We start from the raw sequence: 18,729 nt of genomic DNA, 5'->3' as shown, positions 1-18,729 counted from the left end.
AATCTCAGAGCTCCCGATGTATTGATGCTGAAACGGTAGTTAAATGCTAAAGGCTTGGCAGCTGAACATGACCCAGGTTCCCGTGCTGTAGGGAATGTGCACAGAGACACGCGGACAGCCGCCTCTTTTAGGGGTCCGTCATTAAAAGCTGTGGCGAGCCGGAGCACCCTACGACCGTGTGGCCTTGACCCACGGCTCCGTCAACAAAAGCCGGAGATACATTCCAGCACAGCCTGAAGGACACGCTAGCCGCTCACTAGCACGTGGCTAACTCATGCTCTTTATCCACTGCTGTTGTCATGTCTCGGACGTGAGAGGTATTTTTGTGGCCGTTGTGTACTGCGTGTGACCGTCAGGACCGGTAACGTGACAGAGCGAGAGGACAGACATTCTCCTGACAGACAACATGATGTCATTTATCATGACACACAAAGCTCATGGCACACAGGACAAATGATTCATTATTAATATTAGCTATATGGCTTTGGATATTCTACTGCACTAGTGAAAAACTGAGAAAATTACCCTCGGGAAATGAAGATTAAAAGCACTTTGGTGCAAATAAGAAAAGAGATCTCTTTCACCGTGCATCCAGACGTTAAAACAAAGCACACGTCCTCTGTCAGGCTGCGTGTGCACTCGGGCAGACCACACCAGCAACTTATAACTGAACATAATCCAAAATAAATCACTGTACATAACAGATTCCTCCAGTACTGCCCAGTAAGTATGTGAAAAAAAAACAAAACAACCCCCTCTAAAAAGGTGTGGCTAAGCCCATAAACTGGGTGGACACACGGATGGACCTGCTGCTTAGATACGTCTCTGGCTGATTCACGGGTCAGAGTGGCCACGTCGTTGACAGGCACGGAGACAGACGGTCGGATGCTGGTCAGCACCCAGACGTGTCATTCTAGCTCGGCTCCAGCTCCTTGCGTGACTCTGGATATGTGCTGTATTTTTAGAGGCACTGAAGTGATGTGCGTGCTGGGGGGGTGGGGTGGTTGTGGGGTGCATGATTTTAGAAAATTCTATAAATTTATAACGCTGACCCAGAGTGAGGAACATGTCGACAAGTCGAGTTGTGAATTCAGATTGGAAGAGGGGCTAAAGGTAAAGTCACTTCCAAAGAATATTAAGCAATGTTCACAGTGTTGAACTGCACCTTCTGACCTATGGTGCTTGTGAATCTGGTGCAGAAAGAATAACACTGTATGCGAACAGTGTACATACCCATTCTGTGCTTGTGTATGCGCACATGTTAGGAAAGGCCAACTTTCCTGCTGGTTAATCCTTGATTAGCAATGATTATCATTTTTACACAGATGTACCTTATACAACATACACACACACAGTGCTGAGGGTGTGGTTCAGCAGTCTGCCCAGATAAACCTTTTTTCTGTTAAATGGACACTGCTGACGCTCATCTCTGTATCTAGGTGGGGTCTGTCTCATTCATGCAAAGCTGAAAAAACAAACGTCAAATTATTGGCTGGGCTGGGCTCCATCTTTGCAGGCAGAGATCTGCTCCACACCCACGGACCAGGATGGAACCCTGCGTGCACACTCCCATCTGACCTTTCACCCAGGGGCTCCGTGTGTCTGTGTGGGTGTGTGCGCGCGTGTCCAGCGGCTACGAGCGCACACCAGGCCGGGCCCTGCTGCTGACAGACGGGCTTCATATATCAGCGTGCCGTTTATGACCCGAAGCTCCGTTACTCTGCCTCGCCGCCGTGGCGACTAGCAAGCTGGCGAATGCACTTGATTTAGGTCTGAGAAATTCCGGGGGCCGGCGCCCACCGCGGGCCCCTTCTCCGCCCCGGCTGCGTGGGAGAGCAGGTGGAGGAATGCCCCACCCCCGTGCTCAGATCTCTCACTTCTAGGTGGTGAGTAGAAAAGTGGAGTGAAAATGAAACCACCCGATTGGCGGGGGAGTCCGCCCGGCTCTCGGTCTCTTGGGGACTCACTGCGGGTTTGAAGCAACAGGTGCTCCTCGGACACAGCTGGGCACACCTGGTCAGGTAAAGAGCCCCGCCCCCGAGGCTCCAGGACAGAAGAGCACCAAATCCACTCCCACACATTATTCTCAACGCATTCAGGGGCAGATTAATTTCCTGACTTCCTAGATTTACTACAAAAGGTTCATTACAGGTTGTTCCATACTCATTTACAGACCAACACTTGAACCACTCTTGGTATACATGCCTTGGGTCATCCTCAAGATGCCCAGATTTCTCTCTCTCTCACACACACACACACACACACACACACACACACACACACACACACACACACACACACACACACACACACACACACACACACACACACACACACACACACACACTTCAAACAGCTGACTATAATCACTTCCACATGGCACCAGACAAAACACGCAGTACTCAGTTTGAATTCAGCTATGAACTAAGCTTTCACAGTCATTATTTAAGGAGGCAAAAGCATAACTTAATATCATATCATATCATATTTAACCCACTATTAATGCTATTCTGAACTTCCCTTTTAGGAGAGTGGGCTGTTTTTCCAATCCCATCCTTTGCCCTCCTCTTTTCACTTGTGGTTTTTAGGAGAACGTTTTTAGGACTGTTTATTGTGTTTGGCAGGGGAGCATCAGGAAAGGGCCGTCCGAGCTCTCTCACATGAGCACACTTCACTCAGGACATTCTAGATAAGGCCCAGAATCAGGAGCACCGCAGCACATGGTGTGTGTGTATGTGTGTGTGTGTGTGTGTGTGTGTACTTACGCTGAGCGACCCTCTACATCTAGCTTGGTGGGAATGATGCCCTTCTTGCCGAGTACTGCCGCTACCTTGTCCACCTCTCCCCTTTCCACGGCCTTCATCAGCCGGTCATCATACTTATTCCAGTCTGTGTTCTGAAACAGAGGTGGGGGGGGCAAAAAGGTCACTACACAATCAAAGGACAGACATCAACAATGTGCTCTGCTGACAATACGGAGCAAAGAAGTGTGCATTTTAAAGGCTGTGTGAGGCTGACTGATTTGCTTTGTGAGAAACAGTCAGAAAAGAGCCCTGGTCGGGCATGAAGCTCGCAGCAGAAAATACCAGAAGTCTTTCCAAAGCATCAATATTCAAATTTTAAAACAATTGCAAAGTTAGAGCGTGTGGAAACACTCTGACCTGACAGCAAGTTAAAACAAGCTGTTAAATCCCTGAGGCTCAAAATATCGCCTCAAATCGGGCCTGCATTCCTCCCCAGCACTGTGGTGCATTCCAGGATTCCTAGTAGCTATGAAGAAAGCCGTAAGTCACTCTCCCCTAGTGGGTCAGTCCATCCAACACACACACATTCCAACATGCACTCTCGCACACACACACACACACACACACACACAAACTTTCCAATAAGCTGCTAAAACCTAGCATGTAAAGAGCTAGCCTGCTCCCTGAAGACCGACTGTCTTGTCTTTCTGTCCGCTGCACCACACATTGTGACAGTACTAGCTACTACAAATCTTGCCCATCACACACGCGCTGGAATACCTACGAAGTACATGGAGGTGCATTTCAGCCATCGGCTCATGGTGCTGTTGACGGGCTGTCTGCAGTGGCACTGGAGAAGACGCACAGAAGGAAAAAAAAAAAAAAAAAGTCCCTGTCAAAGGGGAAGCCCACTCTTCCACTCTTCCAGCGAGTGTGTGTACGTGTGTGAGCGCGTGCGTTCTCGTCAGCAGAGTCCCATGCCCGGGTGAGCTGCCTGTGTCTCACGGAGCAGCGGGAGACGTGTGCACGCTCCTCCGGGGCCTGCAGCCGCTCCCCGTGCGCTCATCACGTCTCACGCCCTTCTCACACACACACGTGCGTGCACATCTTCACTCTCAGGTGCGACGGAGCTCCTTCTCCAGGGCCAGGTCCCGCTGGGGTCCCGTTTCTCAGCAGCGTCTCGGCCAGAAGTACAGTCGCTCCACTCCTCCCGCAGGCTCCAGGGCTTTTGCCTCTCCTCTGCTACGTTGGCCCCCCACTCTCTCTCTCTCTCTCTCTCTCTCTCTCTCCCTCGTTCTTTCCCTCTTTCTGTCTGTATCTCCCTCTCGTTGGCGCTGGTCCGCCTCTGCTTCCTCCTTTCCTCTTTGTGCCAAATGGGGAGGACGTCCAGCCCCTGGTGGTAAATATGTGTTCTCTTCAGGGTCTAAAATATCCCAGTAAACAGCTTACATGCAGCCCTGCCACTGCTTACCTCTTTATTTTTTGACCCTCCAACCTTTCTCCAATGACTGACCGGGGAGTAGGGAGGTGGGTGGAGAGCAGGGGGGCAGTGTGGGTGGAGGTGGGCCGGTGGGGGGTGCTAAGAATAACCTATCCCAGCATGCCCGGCCCATGACTAACTGTTACGGTGGCAGAGAGAAACAAGGCTAGCCAAGCGGGATGTACTTCACACCAATGTGCCCACACACACACACAAACAGAAATATTAACCTGGGGGGGATTAAAGGGTTGACCCTAAAGCAGGCTTTTGGCTGGTGGCCCTCGGAGAGGTGTCGAGCCACACTAGCTCCGACCCCCCCACCCCGGAGCTGGGAGATAGCAGGGCAACGAGCCAAGCGCACAGTAGCTGGATTAGATGTCTGCATTACAATCAGCTGTCTGGGAGCGGCAGTCTGAGCCCCTCACCACCATCGTCATCGTCTCTCCCCTCTCCCGTTCTGCACCTTCGTGGCAAACAGCACACGTAAGATCTATTTCTGCGAGGGAGACGTCAGCTTTCGATTTGGGAGGTGAAAAATAAGAGGGAGGGGAAGCGGTAGGGGGGAAGACATGTTTAATTTACACAGACTGCATCATTGAGGTGAGGTGGGGAGTGTCTGGTTACACCCCTCCTCGAAGTTCTGAGTGGACCTCCCCATGTGACAGCAATATACAGCACACATGAGAGAATCTCTTCAGACATACAGAATGGACCATCTGATGGGCACGAGGGATTTAGGGGGGGGGGGGTTACTCTCCTGTCTGCTCTGCAACATGGAGACAAAGGTTCAGAAATGGACACATGCATGTATGTGTGCACTAAAATATATAAAATATACGAGCGTGTGCGAGTGTATGTGTATTTTTGTTTTGTCTTCCTCCGAGGACAGAGAGTGATGGCCGAGAGGTGTTTATAGCCGATCCACTCAAAGTCACTTTAAATCTCTCACCCTTTGTAGATAGCCAATGTTACTCAGAAAGCTATCAGTAGCGTGTATGAATCATGTGTCAATTGTTTTGCGTACACTATTGAAATACCCACCCCATATTCAGGCTCAAAAACACATCAAATAAACTATTCATAATGTAACTTGTTCCTCATAAAATGGATGATACATGTCAAATTCTCTTCAATTTCTCTTTCAGCAACAGGAACATTTATAAATAATTCACCTACCAGCAATATCTATCGGTCAGTCTCATTTCTTATATGAAGGGTTACCCTCCCCCCCATTACCAATAAAACTAAACCACCAATGTGCTCCACCTGAGGGTAAAACCTTGTTATTAAAAAGAATTCTGGAAGTTTAAAAGCACAATTTCCCACATAAGTCATAAAGGCACTGAAACGTCCTGAGTGATGACCTGCAGACAGCAGTTATGCCTTCTGTCTAAAAGCACCACAGGTGTCTGGGTGAGATCACAGCTTGTCTGGCTGCTTAAAAGCTGCACAAAGGCTGCATCCAAAATGCCAGGCTACTCCAGAACTACACAGAACACAAAAGCAGCATGTCACGGTTCGAAAAACACAGCATTCAGCACACAGTACATTCAAAATTCAAAAATGACATTCGTGACTGGTATAGAGTTGGAAGTATGCGATTACAGTTACACCGCGCTATCCCATGATTCCCCTGGAGCACAAGAGCCGCTTGACGTGAAGAAAGAGAAATGGCTGAAAGAGGAATGTCAGCTGTTGACAAGCTGTTGCTGAGCCACAACAAAACAGGTTTTACGTACACCTCCACACATGAAGTTTGCACTGAACCACAAACCCGGTCATTCAAAGCGATGAGAAGCCAAGCAGCAACCTTTCCACCCCCTTTTCTAGAAGCTTTTTAAAGCTTTTTTTTTTGTCCACAGGTTGTCCAGGTCTCATGGCACAGGACACGGGCTACTGAGCGATGGCAGGGCAGACGTGTTCAAGAGTGTGTGGCAGGTACAGACAAGCCCCGGGGAAGGAGGCACGCTGATGTTCATGGGTTGGGCTGAAGTCAGGTGTGCAAGACAGGGCCTGGGCCCAGGAGTGTCTGTGGGGCGGGGGGTTAGGAACCGTCTCATGACTAATGGCACATGAATCTCTGCTGGCCTAACCGAGACCAAGTTTACATTCTTTCTGATAACGAGATGTCAATATCAGTTAGCATAAAATAGAGGATGTCCTTGAGTATGTGAATTTTCTTCTGTTTTCATTGCTCTTGTGTGTGTGTGTGTGTGTGTGTGTGTGTGTGTGTGTGTGTTCACACTTAAAGGAATTAAACAATTGATCAGCTTTCAAAGGCAATCCGTTTTCATTTAGAGCCCTTAGTGTTGACGGTAGAAGTGAATCACCTGTAAGACATGCAGCTGTGTATTTGTGCAAACACGTCCCATCATTAACTAAGATGCTAATAATTGGACCAAAGTGATTACAAGTGAAGGCTCAGACATTCAGTACAGTGTCGTAAGATGAATGAATATTGTTCAGTAAGTGCTGACTGTAGTGTCGTTTATGGTGAACATGTGTGTTCAGTTGGGGCCCATGTGACTGTTTCTGTCTCTAGTTGCTAACTGTGTGTTCTTGGCTGCCTGGCAGTCTGGGTCAACCAGCATGCAGGAGATCAGTTCAACATCTTCAGAACCAATAACTGCAATCAGTCATCAACACACACACACACACACACACACACACACACACACACACACACACACACACACACACACACACACCCTCCCTCGGCAACTGAACAACCTATATAGCCTTACAAACTTGAGACTAGTGCAGATACCTAAAACCAATCTATGCAGAATATCATATTATGGTACACATGTGGTTGAAAGAAAGAGACTTTACATGCAAGAGAGAGTCGTGCCTAACCGCGCGTGTTTCATTCTGTTAGCCAACATGTGCCTTAAGGATATTCATGGTGACAACCATGACTTACACACGACACAGAAAGCAGATGATATGATCTGAGATCATCTCCCCGTTAAGCTTCACTCAACAGGTGTCTCAGATTCAATCCCACATTCAATCCCACAATGCACACACAACCTGCTGTCATAAAACAGGTCTTAACAGGAGGCTAATTATCTTTCCGCTTTCGTTCCTCCAAATAAGTCACACCAAGCAGTAGAACTAGAAACACCCCCCAAATCACACACAGGGACGGGGATGTAACACCCGCAAAAGCCCCGGGGTGGAGAGACACTCACAGCCCAAGTTCTGGAAGAACACATCACATCCTCTAGTGACGAAAGAGCATGAGATACTCATGGTGCAAAAACAGTGAGTGAGTGAGACTGCACACCACACAAATTAGGAAACGTTAGATGAAGGAAGAACGTCATCTGATAGATGATGATAGATCATCTCTAGAGCAAACCATTAATTACTGACGCTGAAAAGCACAAAAGGGATTAAAAGCACTGAATAAGAAGGAAATGCTGACTCATGGCCTTTAAGACTCCAAGATCTTAGACGAACTACAGACACTGGCTAAGTGACCTGTTTATTCAGACACAGTTTAACAGCACCATGTTTATATTCAAAAGGTAGATAATCAATAATGTTTCTCCTGCAGGCCAAATGTTCTACACGTGCATTCAGTGGCAATTACAGATTACACACATTATGAATTAGCCTACATTATAACATTTCTCTAGTCCAGTACCATGCTGGCTCTCCAGGCTAGACAACAGCCACTGATAACCCTGCTAGCGTCAGCAGCCGTGGCTGTGGCTTAGTTATTGATGCTAGCCATTAATGTGCCACGCTCAATTACATGGCAGGGCTGAGGGGCTAACCTGTGATTAGCGACTGTACTCCTGTAATTGAAGGCTATTTACAGGGTCACTGCTACACTGGGACTACGGCCCTGTTGTTATGCAGCAGGCTAAATGGACGCTTTAATTAGCCATGTCCTCCCCCGCGGACCCAAGAGGGGGTATCTGCTGACGGTCCTCGTCAAGTGTGCCAACCCAGACGCCTGTGTGCTGGAATGCTAAAGAAAGCCTGTGAGGAACTATGGGAAGTCCGTGTTGGTATGTAAACTAGCTAAAGAAAGGTTGCTGTAGGCTACACACCGTCTTCAGTCAGCGATATCTCTGCTAACAACCTGACTGATAGGATAAATGAGCCAGCCCATTTGTTGACACGTGCTGCCATGGCAACAATGCCACTGAATTGCCAAGCACAGGATGGATGCACCCATGTTGTTTTGCAATTATCCTGTGGTTTTATATTGTATTTATCCAATATATGCAACACAAGTTCCCCCTGGCTCCATTAGTGCTCTGAATCCTTAACATTAGCATGTAGCTGGGAAAGGAACTGAGGTTAGGGTTAGGGTGGACTCATCCGTGACTGTATGGAACCGGGTTAAGAAATGCCCAGATGGACACTCCCGAGACAGCTCCTGTCTGCTTCAATAAACGTCAGAGTCAAATATCCATTAGTGCAGTGATCTCCAACTGCCCATGGTTGGCCTATTGGTGTGCACACACACACACACACACACACACACACACACACACACAGAGAGAGAGACACAGAGACACACACACACACACACACACACACACAAGTTGCCTGGTCATCTATTTTGTGGAGCGCACGTACACACCCACAAATATGCAGTGCTTTCCAAAGTCTAGAGACCAGTTAAATCACAGCGGCCGAATATGACCTCTGAGGTGAAGTTCGGTCTATTTCCCTGCCATTTTCCCTCCGATTTCCTGAAGTCATAAAAAGGAAGGTCCCCTTTCACAGTAACCCATACAGACTCAGCCCACTGTGCCAGTACTGGCTACACCCAGGCTACCGGATATATTCAGAACGGATGAGGACATCCTCATCAGAAATGTTCTTCAGCAGAAGGTCCATCAATCTCCACTCTGCAGAACTGGGTTCCTGAGCTTCAGTTGCAGGGCTGAAGAAAGCAGAGAGGAGCATCTAAATTCTGGAGGTAAACATGTCAGCACTTTGCTTTAAAAGATAAAGAGCACAATGTACTAGCTACTTGGTTTATTATTCTAAGTGTCTTTGAATGTGTTGCTATGTTCAGAAAGTCAGTACTCCAGAGAAGTGTAGATAGATGACAAAGCCAGCAAAGGAAGATAAGGAAAACAGTGGTTATTCACCAAGATATGGAACCACACACACACACACACACACACACACACACACACACACACACACAATGTGTGAGAAGACGCATCGTCTCAAGCGGACAAGAATGATTGGATTCATGAATTGGTGGATCCGATCTAGACAAGATTTGCTCAGCCCTGACGGCCGGTGCCCAGGGTTGGATCAAAGGATGCCATGGATGTGAAAGAACACCTTGTACAGTGTGCTTAACTCTACACTCCAAACATACAGCAGTAGTGTGGTGCATGTGGCTAGCCAGGGAGAGTGACTTCAAGGTGGAAAGCAGACATAAAATCCAGAAGCTGACATTTAAAAGCAGTCTGGCTCAAGAGTATCTTGAATTCTGACCGATCTGTGCTACTGTCTAGGATGCATTCTGTGAACAGAGGCAAAGCATTTTGTAAGTTGCTCTAGATAAGAGCGTCTGCTAAATGCCCTAAATGTAAATGTAAAAGCCTGAATAAAAAGAGTGAATTAACACAAAATTGAGAAAGAAAAAGTTTTTAAAAGTTCAGTGTTTTTAAAAGGTAAAACCTGCATAGTTTTTAGCTGTGAATATGGGATAAAAAAAAGAAAGACTGCGGTATGAAGTTCATCATGTATGGCAGTACATCACACTTCATAGGGGGTGTCTCAGAATCACAAGCTAGGAGCTGCAGATGGTGCTAGTCTGATTTCAGTACTACCGTGCACCCCTCCTACTGCAGAACACAGGGCAAAGACCACACCAGATCCTGACCATGAACCCATGGAGAGGCCAGTACAGTGAACACCAAGGTGAACACCAAGAGTAGTCGCAGCAGGAAAGGGCAAAGGCCAGGTGAGGAAGAGGAGGCTAGGGGCTTCCTTTAAAGAGATCTGATGGTTCACCATCTGACCATGGTCGAAGTGTACAGTCACAGCCCTCATTGGTTCTGTCACAAAGGGGCGGGATGGAGAGCTTAGCATAGTAGCAAGAACAGGAAGTCAGATATTTTGAATTAGCCGTGATGAAGAATTCCTCGGATTCCTGAGATTTGGGTGCAGTGACCTTGCACATTGCTGAGTGAGACGGGGAACAGTAATGGACAAGAAGGGAGGGGTTTGCCTACAGGACGAGGACACAGGACTGCTCGTTTATAAATCATAGATGAGACACGGACACACAGATAGACAGAGAGAGAGAGAGAGAGAGAGAGAGAGAGAGAGAGAGAGAGAGAGAGAGAGAGAGACAGGCAAACAGCTTGCTGAGAGAGAGCAAACTCACAGAGCACAGCCCAAAGGTGTACGAGTGTACAGAAAGAACCATTAAAGCTAATCAACAATAAAATAATCCTTTAATCAAAAAGTGATTTTAATGAAGCCCCATAAGAAAGTGGCTGAGAGGAAGCAATGTGACCACACACACACACACACACACACGACATCCGACACTGCCCTGAAGGCAGAAATCATCATAAACAGCTGAATCTAAATACGAAATCTGATCCAAAGCACAACGGACTAAACTGAAAGTGTGTGTACAGTACAGTGGATGGTGCTGCAAACCAACAGAGAAAAGTTTTGCTTGTAAAGAAAAGTGCACAGCAGATTTTTGCATGAAAATGTTGCATCTCTCCTCCCTTTGCAACCTGAATAATCCCATGAACTTTAGTTTTTCTCTCTACTTAGTTGGGAAAATTGTTGGATTATGTATTGTCCCATAATGGTTTCTGTTGGTAAAACCATTGCTTGGTGTGAGGGGATACTGCTGAGTTTAGGACCAGAGTTTTACCTTGCCTCACCTCTAGAGGGCGGCATTATGCCCAAAACGCACCTTCATCACTTTACAAAATGGCATTCCACAACTGATGTCACGTTTGATTAAGATAAGATTAAGATGCCTCAATCTATAAATTTAGTGTTGATATTTGAAAAGATAAAGAAAATTCTGATTTCAGTACCTGGCATCAGGACACCTAACTTGATTTCACCAAATGGTCCACATTTTTATGTCAAACAGTAGAGCTACTAACAGTAGAGGTAAAATAAATTAGCAAAATGGAATGATTCAGATTCTGTTAGCTGTTCTTAAAATCTACTTGCTTCCTACAGTTTTTGGTTGTTCTTTTATCAGCAATACCATCACCTGAATGCCACCACTGTTGCTGTGGTTGGGCATTCTGTGTGTGTCAGTGCGTGTGTGTATATATGCGAGCATGTGCTTAGGTCAGCAGCGTGAGATTTGAACAGACATAAGCTGCAGCCCCCCCCCCCCCCCCCCCGTACACTCACAATTCAGCTTCTATGTAATTTCAGTCATACAACCAAATTGCACAAACCCAACCCCCATGCATCCTTACACAATCACACCCCTGCAGTAATCCGCTTCTCTGACAGACAATGGCTTAAGCTAAAACCACCACACACACCAGCTTTGTTTGGTCAATTTACCGGTAAAGGGGGCAGCAAAGGGGGCAGATCCATTCTTGAGTGAAGTGTCATGTTACACAGAAGTTTCATGTTACACAGAAGTGTCATGTTACAGTTTAATATATGGTGGTAAGGGAAACTTTTCACTTGCTGGTCCATGATTAAGTGCCAAAATGTGCTTAGATCCATTGTGCAAGTCATAATAAATACCATTTACATTTAACAAATGGTGCACACATTTCTCAGTGACAGATTTACTGAATAAATGGCTTATTGGTAAACCTCCAGTGAAAACAAACTCGAAGTGTAACAGTAGATGTTTGTCCAGCCATGCCATTAAATACATAAAAATATACTACAATAAAACACATTTCAATGGGAAGAGGGGAAAATGTGATCAAATCTCTTAATGCTACAATTTGATTTGATTTGAGGAATCTCTGGGCTTCCATGGGACCAGGGTCAGGCAGATTAGCAACGGAAGGAGGCCAGCACCACCGTGGTTCTCCTGGGGAGGGAGGAGGGTAATGGACCACCACAGAACCCTCACGCAAACCACAGAGAAGCCTTAGGTGACTAGCTGAGCATCTGGAGGTGTTTGGTACACCAGCCTCTGTGTTCATGTGTCTGCCACACAAAAAACACAACGAAGAGACAATGGCACGTTATTGTCTACCTAAACCAAAACTCTGTGGACAGGTAAGACTCGAAATCAGCACATATGCATAATTGGAGACATGGAAACACCAATCCTCAAACACCAAACAGATCAAGAACCAATGAACTTTACGCTGTTCCAGGAAATTCTACAGTTGAGTTTGAAAGTGATCGCACAATGCGTCAAGTGATCCGTGATGTGAACACTGGTGTACACCAACAAAAGAGTCTGATCCCTGGAGTGTTTGGCCAGAGCACTGGTGCCAGTCCTGCCGAAATGCACTGTTATCAGATCCCACACCCCACCATATAAACGCACCTTGAAGCAGTTTTCTACAAAGGAAAGGGCCAAAATCCATCAGACCTGCTGTGCTCAGACAGACAGCGTTTGGCTGAGATTAGTGCCAACAAAGAAGGCCCTAATAATTAATAAATCTAAGAGTTTAAGAGCTTATCGCCTGAATTCGGCATCTGCTCGGAAAAATATGACATTTTTTCAAACTGACACCACCATACTACATTATTCTGAAATGAGATGCATACGATGCATTCTGATGGGCTGTCAAAAACCCATAATGAATTTCATGTCTTTCAAATCCATGTCCAGTACAAAGAATAATGAGACACTAATGTTGTCGACCAGCCTGAATTCTCCAGACTAGAGATTTCACAATGGATGTCACTGCTGAGAGGGAAGTATACCATCCCTCTCCAACTCTCCAACTCCAACAAACAAACACACCATCAGACATCCTTCCATAGCACAACAATTTACCAAATAATTCTCTCGGCCTCCTGTAAAGAGACAAAAACCTAGGCTACATACGCACAAAATCTATGCATGTATACAGATTTCCTGAAATGCGATTCGAATCCATTATAATCTCATCTCTTTAGGCACGTCATGGCTGAGAAAGCAATTAAATTAAATTACAACCCCGTTTCTGATTAAATGAGACACAACCTAGCAAACCCCAAAAAAGGAATCTGAGATTTCCATCATAGGCTATGAGCAAAGTTCTCAATATCTCAAAAGTCAATTTATCAAACCAGAGACTATATTTAAAAATCACACAACTCTTATGGCAACCTTCAAATTCATTACATAATCGTCGGACTTTCCAAGCCATCCGAAAAAGTCCGGGAGTCCCTACGAACATCTGTGCACCCCGAGAGACATATCTGGCTATGGTGATGAGCAGGGGGCAGCTAGCCCGTCCACGCAGCTCACGCTTAGTCCACACGTGTGTGTCTTTATTCAGCTCTGGGCTCGATTCAAACCCCTTGCTAACCGATGCACTGCTGCTCTGCCTTAAAGAACCACTCACTAATGTGCTGTTGCCATACTTGCATTCCTGTCATTATTTCCACATTAACTATGACAGATTTATTATTTTTTTAAACAAATCCAAGCCCTGGTGTCAAAACCTAATCTTAAACAGATACTTAGGAAACCACCCACTGACTCTGATAGTAGACGCACCTATCAGAGCTCACATCATACATCAGACGATTTCTGAAAGTTTCCCCCCCCCAAGCTCAGTTCAGCCTGTGCTTACATTGTGCATTTTCCTTATTGTTAAAGCCCCTTTCACCTGCATCAAACAAATAGGGCCGGAGCCCATCAGGACTCTCTTTTGAACCATACTTCTGAAAGATTCTTCTGGAAAAAAGGCTATCGATCGAAGGCCTGAAGACAGCGGGGAGACGAGACTGGACACACGACTGCTCGTCAAGACACCGGAGGACAGTCTCCGTGATTGGACACGGTGAAAAGAAAACCTCTAGTGACTGATAAAGCATTTGCCTTGTTATTTCACAGAAAAACAAAGTGAAAAAAGCAAGAATGGTGTGTCTGGAACAGGAATGAGTGCTTAGATCCCTGATGTGTAGACAGAGAGAGAGAGAGACAGAGATAGAGGGGGGGAGAGAGAGAGAGAGAGACGGACAGAGGGAAAGCACCCATAAGAGTGTGAGAGAAATTGAAAATAAGAAAAAAGTTCACAAGGACAAAAAGAAGAGAAACAATCCCGAGATGGAGAGATAGAGAGGGAGGGCGTCAGACGTGGTGCCAGGATGCAAGTCTCTGACCTCACAATGTTTCAGCTTGAGGTTTCACTTTGCTTAGATTTTTCTGGAAACTTTCAGTGTGTGTGTGTTTGTTTGAGTGGTGGGACGTGTGTGGGCAGGCAAGGAAGGATGACTCCCCCACCCGGAACAACAGGACTTTAAAATGTTGCAACAGTGCTACAAAAAGGCCTCACCAAATGGAACTCTTCCAAGGGGTCAAAAACATTCAAGTACAAATTGCTATTGAATCCAAAGTAAACATTATCAGTATCTTTAGTATAATCTGCTATAATAAATGACTTCAGAACCTGGCTTCAGGACACCTAACTTGATTGTGTACAAATGTATTTACACCACACTACACACAAATTCCAGTGACAAATCCACACATGCTCTGATTAACTCAAACGAGCGTGAGACTAGCAGAAGGAGAATAAGGGCTGCTCAGTTCTCTGGACACAGCGCTGAAAATATCGTCCATGTGAAAATGCTCTCTCAGGTACCACTGGCTGGGTAAGAGGACCTGGTCTGGGAGACGAGGCAGGATCACACACTCCATCCTCCCAGGCAGAGGGATAGGGGGTCTCATGACAGAGTAGAGTAGCCAAGATTGTGTGTGTGTGTGTGTGTGTGTGTGTGTGTGCGGATGTGAGAGATATAGAGAAAAAGAGAAAGATAGAGAGAGAGAAGCCCACAGGCCCAGTAGAACAGTCCAACATCTGGAGAGCACGTCAGGACACACTTGTGTCTCAGTCTGTATGTATTCTGTGGACGACTTGGGAGTAGGAAAGTGTGTTCACAGGGAACCTGAACTAAAGTTTATATGTAATCAAAGGGTCTATTTAGAAGCAGCAGTATGAATCCTCATTGACAGACATAACCGCAGTTATAACAGTAGATTAACTGTATTAATAACGGTACATTTTTTATATCCCGTTCTTCCAAACTTTGGTCGCCATGTCGGTTCCTGTCCACTGCCTAGCTAGCCCTCCCATCAGATGCCAGATACAACAGAGGGTGTTGTGAGAACATTCTTTAGGAAACTCGAAGAAAGGAGAGTGCCACATATTTGTGAGCAGTCACCCATGCAGTGACACCGGGCAACTGAACACCTTTGCCAAAGAGTGACGTCGTCTTGCACTCCCAATCTTCAACATGGGAGGAATTTATGAAGAAAAAAAAGCAGTGCACACACGGGTTCTGCACCACGCTGAACACACCTATCCGTGTTCTCATAGCAATACAGCATTTTACATACAGGATTTTGAAAGCCTTTAAAAGCATCATCATTTACTCTGGGAGGAGGAGGTGCTTTCATAAGGACAGACATAAACCAAATAAGCTTGAAGACGATTCCAAGGAGTAAGTGCATGGTGTGCTGGCTGAAGATGCGGAGGCAGTAAAAACTGCCCTGAAGTACACAAGGTTTCCAGAGAAACAGGACACACTGGGCGAGTGCTTCCTCCTAAAATCCTGGTTTGGTTTTAGAACCATGCGTGCTGCTACAGCGAAAGCATTGCTATCCACTCATGCACATTTCATTCAACATCCCCCCCCCCCCCCAATATATTCAGAGTTTATTCCATGATTGAAGCATTTATTTTGGTTATTTATTTTTTACCTCCCGTTTCCAGTCTGGCCTGGTGGCCTCAGGGACACTTCACGCCATCGGCCGAGGAACGTCTCCGAGGAACGTCTCCCTCTGCCACACGGCCGAGGAACGTCTCCCTCTGGTTTACAGCTGTGGAACTTCTCCCTCTGGTTTACAGGCCAGCTTCCAGGTCCACACTGGACCACAAAGGAGTCCATTTAAACCTGCTGTTTGATGTTGGCCTTGAAACCACATGTCTGACAGGCCGCCTTCAGCCTGTTCAAACTACACCATTACATTATTAACACCTAGCACCCTTGGCCATAGACAAATGTCAGAAGACCGAACATCGTGGGGGTATGTTTACTGTACGACCCCTGTATTATGGTACAGAGGCAGACAAAGACAAGTGCACGCAGTGGTAGATAAGTCAATATGTCAGCGCACCATGACGCACATAGCTGAAATGTTGTAGATGCATGTGTACTGTATAAATGAGAGAACACCTAATCCTAGCACTGCCCATCCTTGATGTTCTGAAATGTTTGTGCTAATAAAACACAGAGTGGGAATGTGTTGTACATGAAAGCCCCTTCCATGGTCTGTTAGGATATAAAACTCTTTAGTTAACAATATCCTAATAATGCATAAACTTTTATGCAGGAACTTAAACAGCATGTGACTTACTATGCAACACAAGTCATTTTTTCCATAAACTAAGGCGTACATCACAAGGATTGGGAAAACACTTGGGACTCATTAGCTGCAAATGCAATTGAACACATCTGTCTCAAATGACCTGCCACAGCTGTCATTAACCGTCAACTCAGTAATATTATCAAAAGTGACATTCTTCACTGAGGTTCAATTTTGTAATTCTTACCTATTTTCAAGCCTCTACTTACTTGAACTACTGACGCATCTCCATCACAGCAAATTTGCCAGTTCCACTGCACCAAAGCGATATCAAAGCTTTCTTACCCTAATACATCCCTTCAAGCCTCTCCATGCTCAATATCAAAGTAAAAATTAATCCTATTCAGAAGTAATCCTGAAATAATCCTATAGACGAGAGTGCAGGGAGGCCAGAATCAACTGGTAGTTCCCAAAATCAGAAGTGTAAGCTAACACTGCACTCTACAGAACAATACACTAAATTCCATGGGGCTCTGATGACAGACATTTGTGCTCCAGGATGAGGTGAGTTTTCATGTACAACACATTCCCATTGACAGGAATCCCCAGCTAGGATAACCTTCAATCCCGTTAGCAGTCTGAAAAGCACCCTGGAGCCTCTCTGCTCAGTGCAAGACCTTCAGAGAGAGGCACGAAGGCCCACGAACACAAATGGCAGGACAGTCACAGAAGTTGCCAAGCCTGTCCACTCCAACACAGCCGACTCCAAATACTATGAATTTACCCAAAACTAGGGGTGGGAATCGTTTACTATCTCACGATTCGATTCGATTCCGATTTTGGGGGCCACAATTCAATTCAAAATCGATTTTCGATGCAAAACTATTTTCGATTCAAAAAACGATTTGATTTATAAAAATTTCTGCTTAAGTCTATAAAATCTGCATAATCTACTACAGTCTGCTTTGCAAGACAGAATGACAAATACAGAAAACAAAGTCTTTCACATTTAATTAACAAAAACAATGTGCTTTGGTCAAATAAAATGCTTTTTGTTGTTACCAAAATTCTTGAGCTTCATTTTACAAGCCGTCAGGGGTGGCTCGGATGCTGTTCCCCCAGCCGTGGCTAGGGGCACCAGAGTCAGGCCCAGACTATAGGTGGCGTAACCATACGTTCTCAACCAGTCTCTGCTTTCTCTGTGGTTGCTTCTCGTTTGAAGGTGTCTCGCCACCTCTCTGTTATGCTTTCTCTTTACTTATTCGAGTATCTATCTCCTGCGTCGCTTCCTGACCCATCTCAAGTTTTCCCAATCCTGCATTTCTTCCTATCTGCGGCGTTTTTTGCCAATTACTTCTTCTGGTGTCCTTGGTTTCGTTTTCGCGTTGCATTTATCCGCGCTGTTTTTTAGTTACTGTTGTTATTTTGTTTCTTTCTCCCGTCTCACTACGGTTAACTGATAGTTTTCCCGCGTTGTATTTTGCGCGTTGTTTTTTGTTTCTATTTGCTCCATGCCCTCACGGTTTTGGGTTCTATTCGCTTGCGCGTTGAGTCTCCCGTATGGTTTTGTTTGTTCGTTCTGGGTCGCTGTGCGCGTTTCCCTCTCGCTAATACTTGTGACGAGTGTCAAACGTATTGCTTTTGCGAACAGGTGTTACACCGAATTCTGCGACCGTCGAATTTTGTGACCGCAGAGGGCGCTATTTCGCAGTTTCAGTTCACAGGCACGAGCGCTTTACGAATGCTGCGTAAGCTACGCCGACGCGCTTTCTTTTCTCGTTTTGCTGCTGTCCACGAGCCAAAATATGAGAGATGCGTGTATTTACATTTTATGTCGTCTGTTAACAAGAATGTTTCATTACAACATTTTTACACGTGACGACTGAAGTAAAGTCAGCCAATACATACGCCTGACAATAGCAAACTTTTCATAAGTAAGTTATGTAAGCTGCTGTCAAAAGTGCACTTGTCCATTCCATTCATAATTTTTTTTTCTGTCTAATAAGGTGAAGGGATGGTAGGTCACCAGG

At 45.8% G+C, this 18,729-nt stretch overlaps 1 protein-coding gene across 1 annotated transcript in view; it reads right to left on the bottom strand.

Annotated features, from left to right (window-relative positions):
- Positions 1 to 18,729, bottom strand: part of uacab (uveal autoantigen with coiled-coil domains and ankyrin repeats b) — a 36,767-nt gene that overhangs the window by 13,325 nt on the left and 4,713 nt on the right. Inside the window, exon 2 of the mRNA XM_076995890.1 lies at positions 2,766 to 2,896. Within this exon, the coding sequence (XP_076852005.1) occupies positions 2,766 to 2,896 (131 nt within the window). The remainder of the gene's footprint in view (positions 1 to 2,765; positions 2,897 to 18,729) is intronic.

This window comes from Brachyhypopomus gauderio, unplaced genomic scaffold, assembly GCF_052324685.1.
Source record: "Brachyhypopomus gauderio isolate BG-103 unplaced genomic scaffold, BGAUD_0.2 sc266, whole genome shotgun sequence".
Lineage (NCBI taxonomy): Eukaryota > Metazoa > Chordata > Actinopteri > Gymnotiformes > Hypopomidae > Brachyhypopomus > Brachyhypopomus gauderio.
Note: the sequence above shows the minus strand (reverse complement) of the source record. Positions and strands in the feature narration are given on the sequence as shown.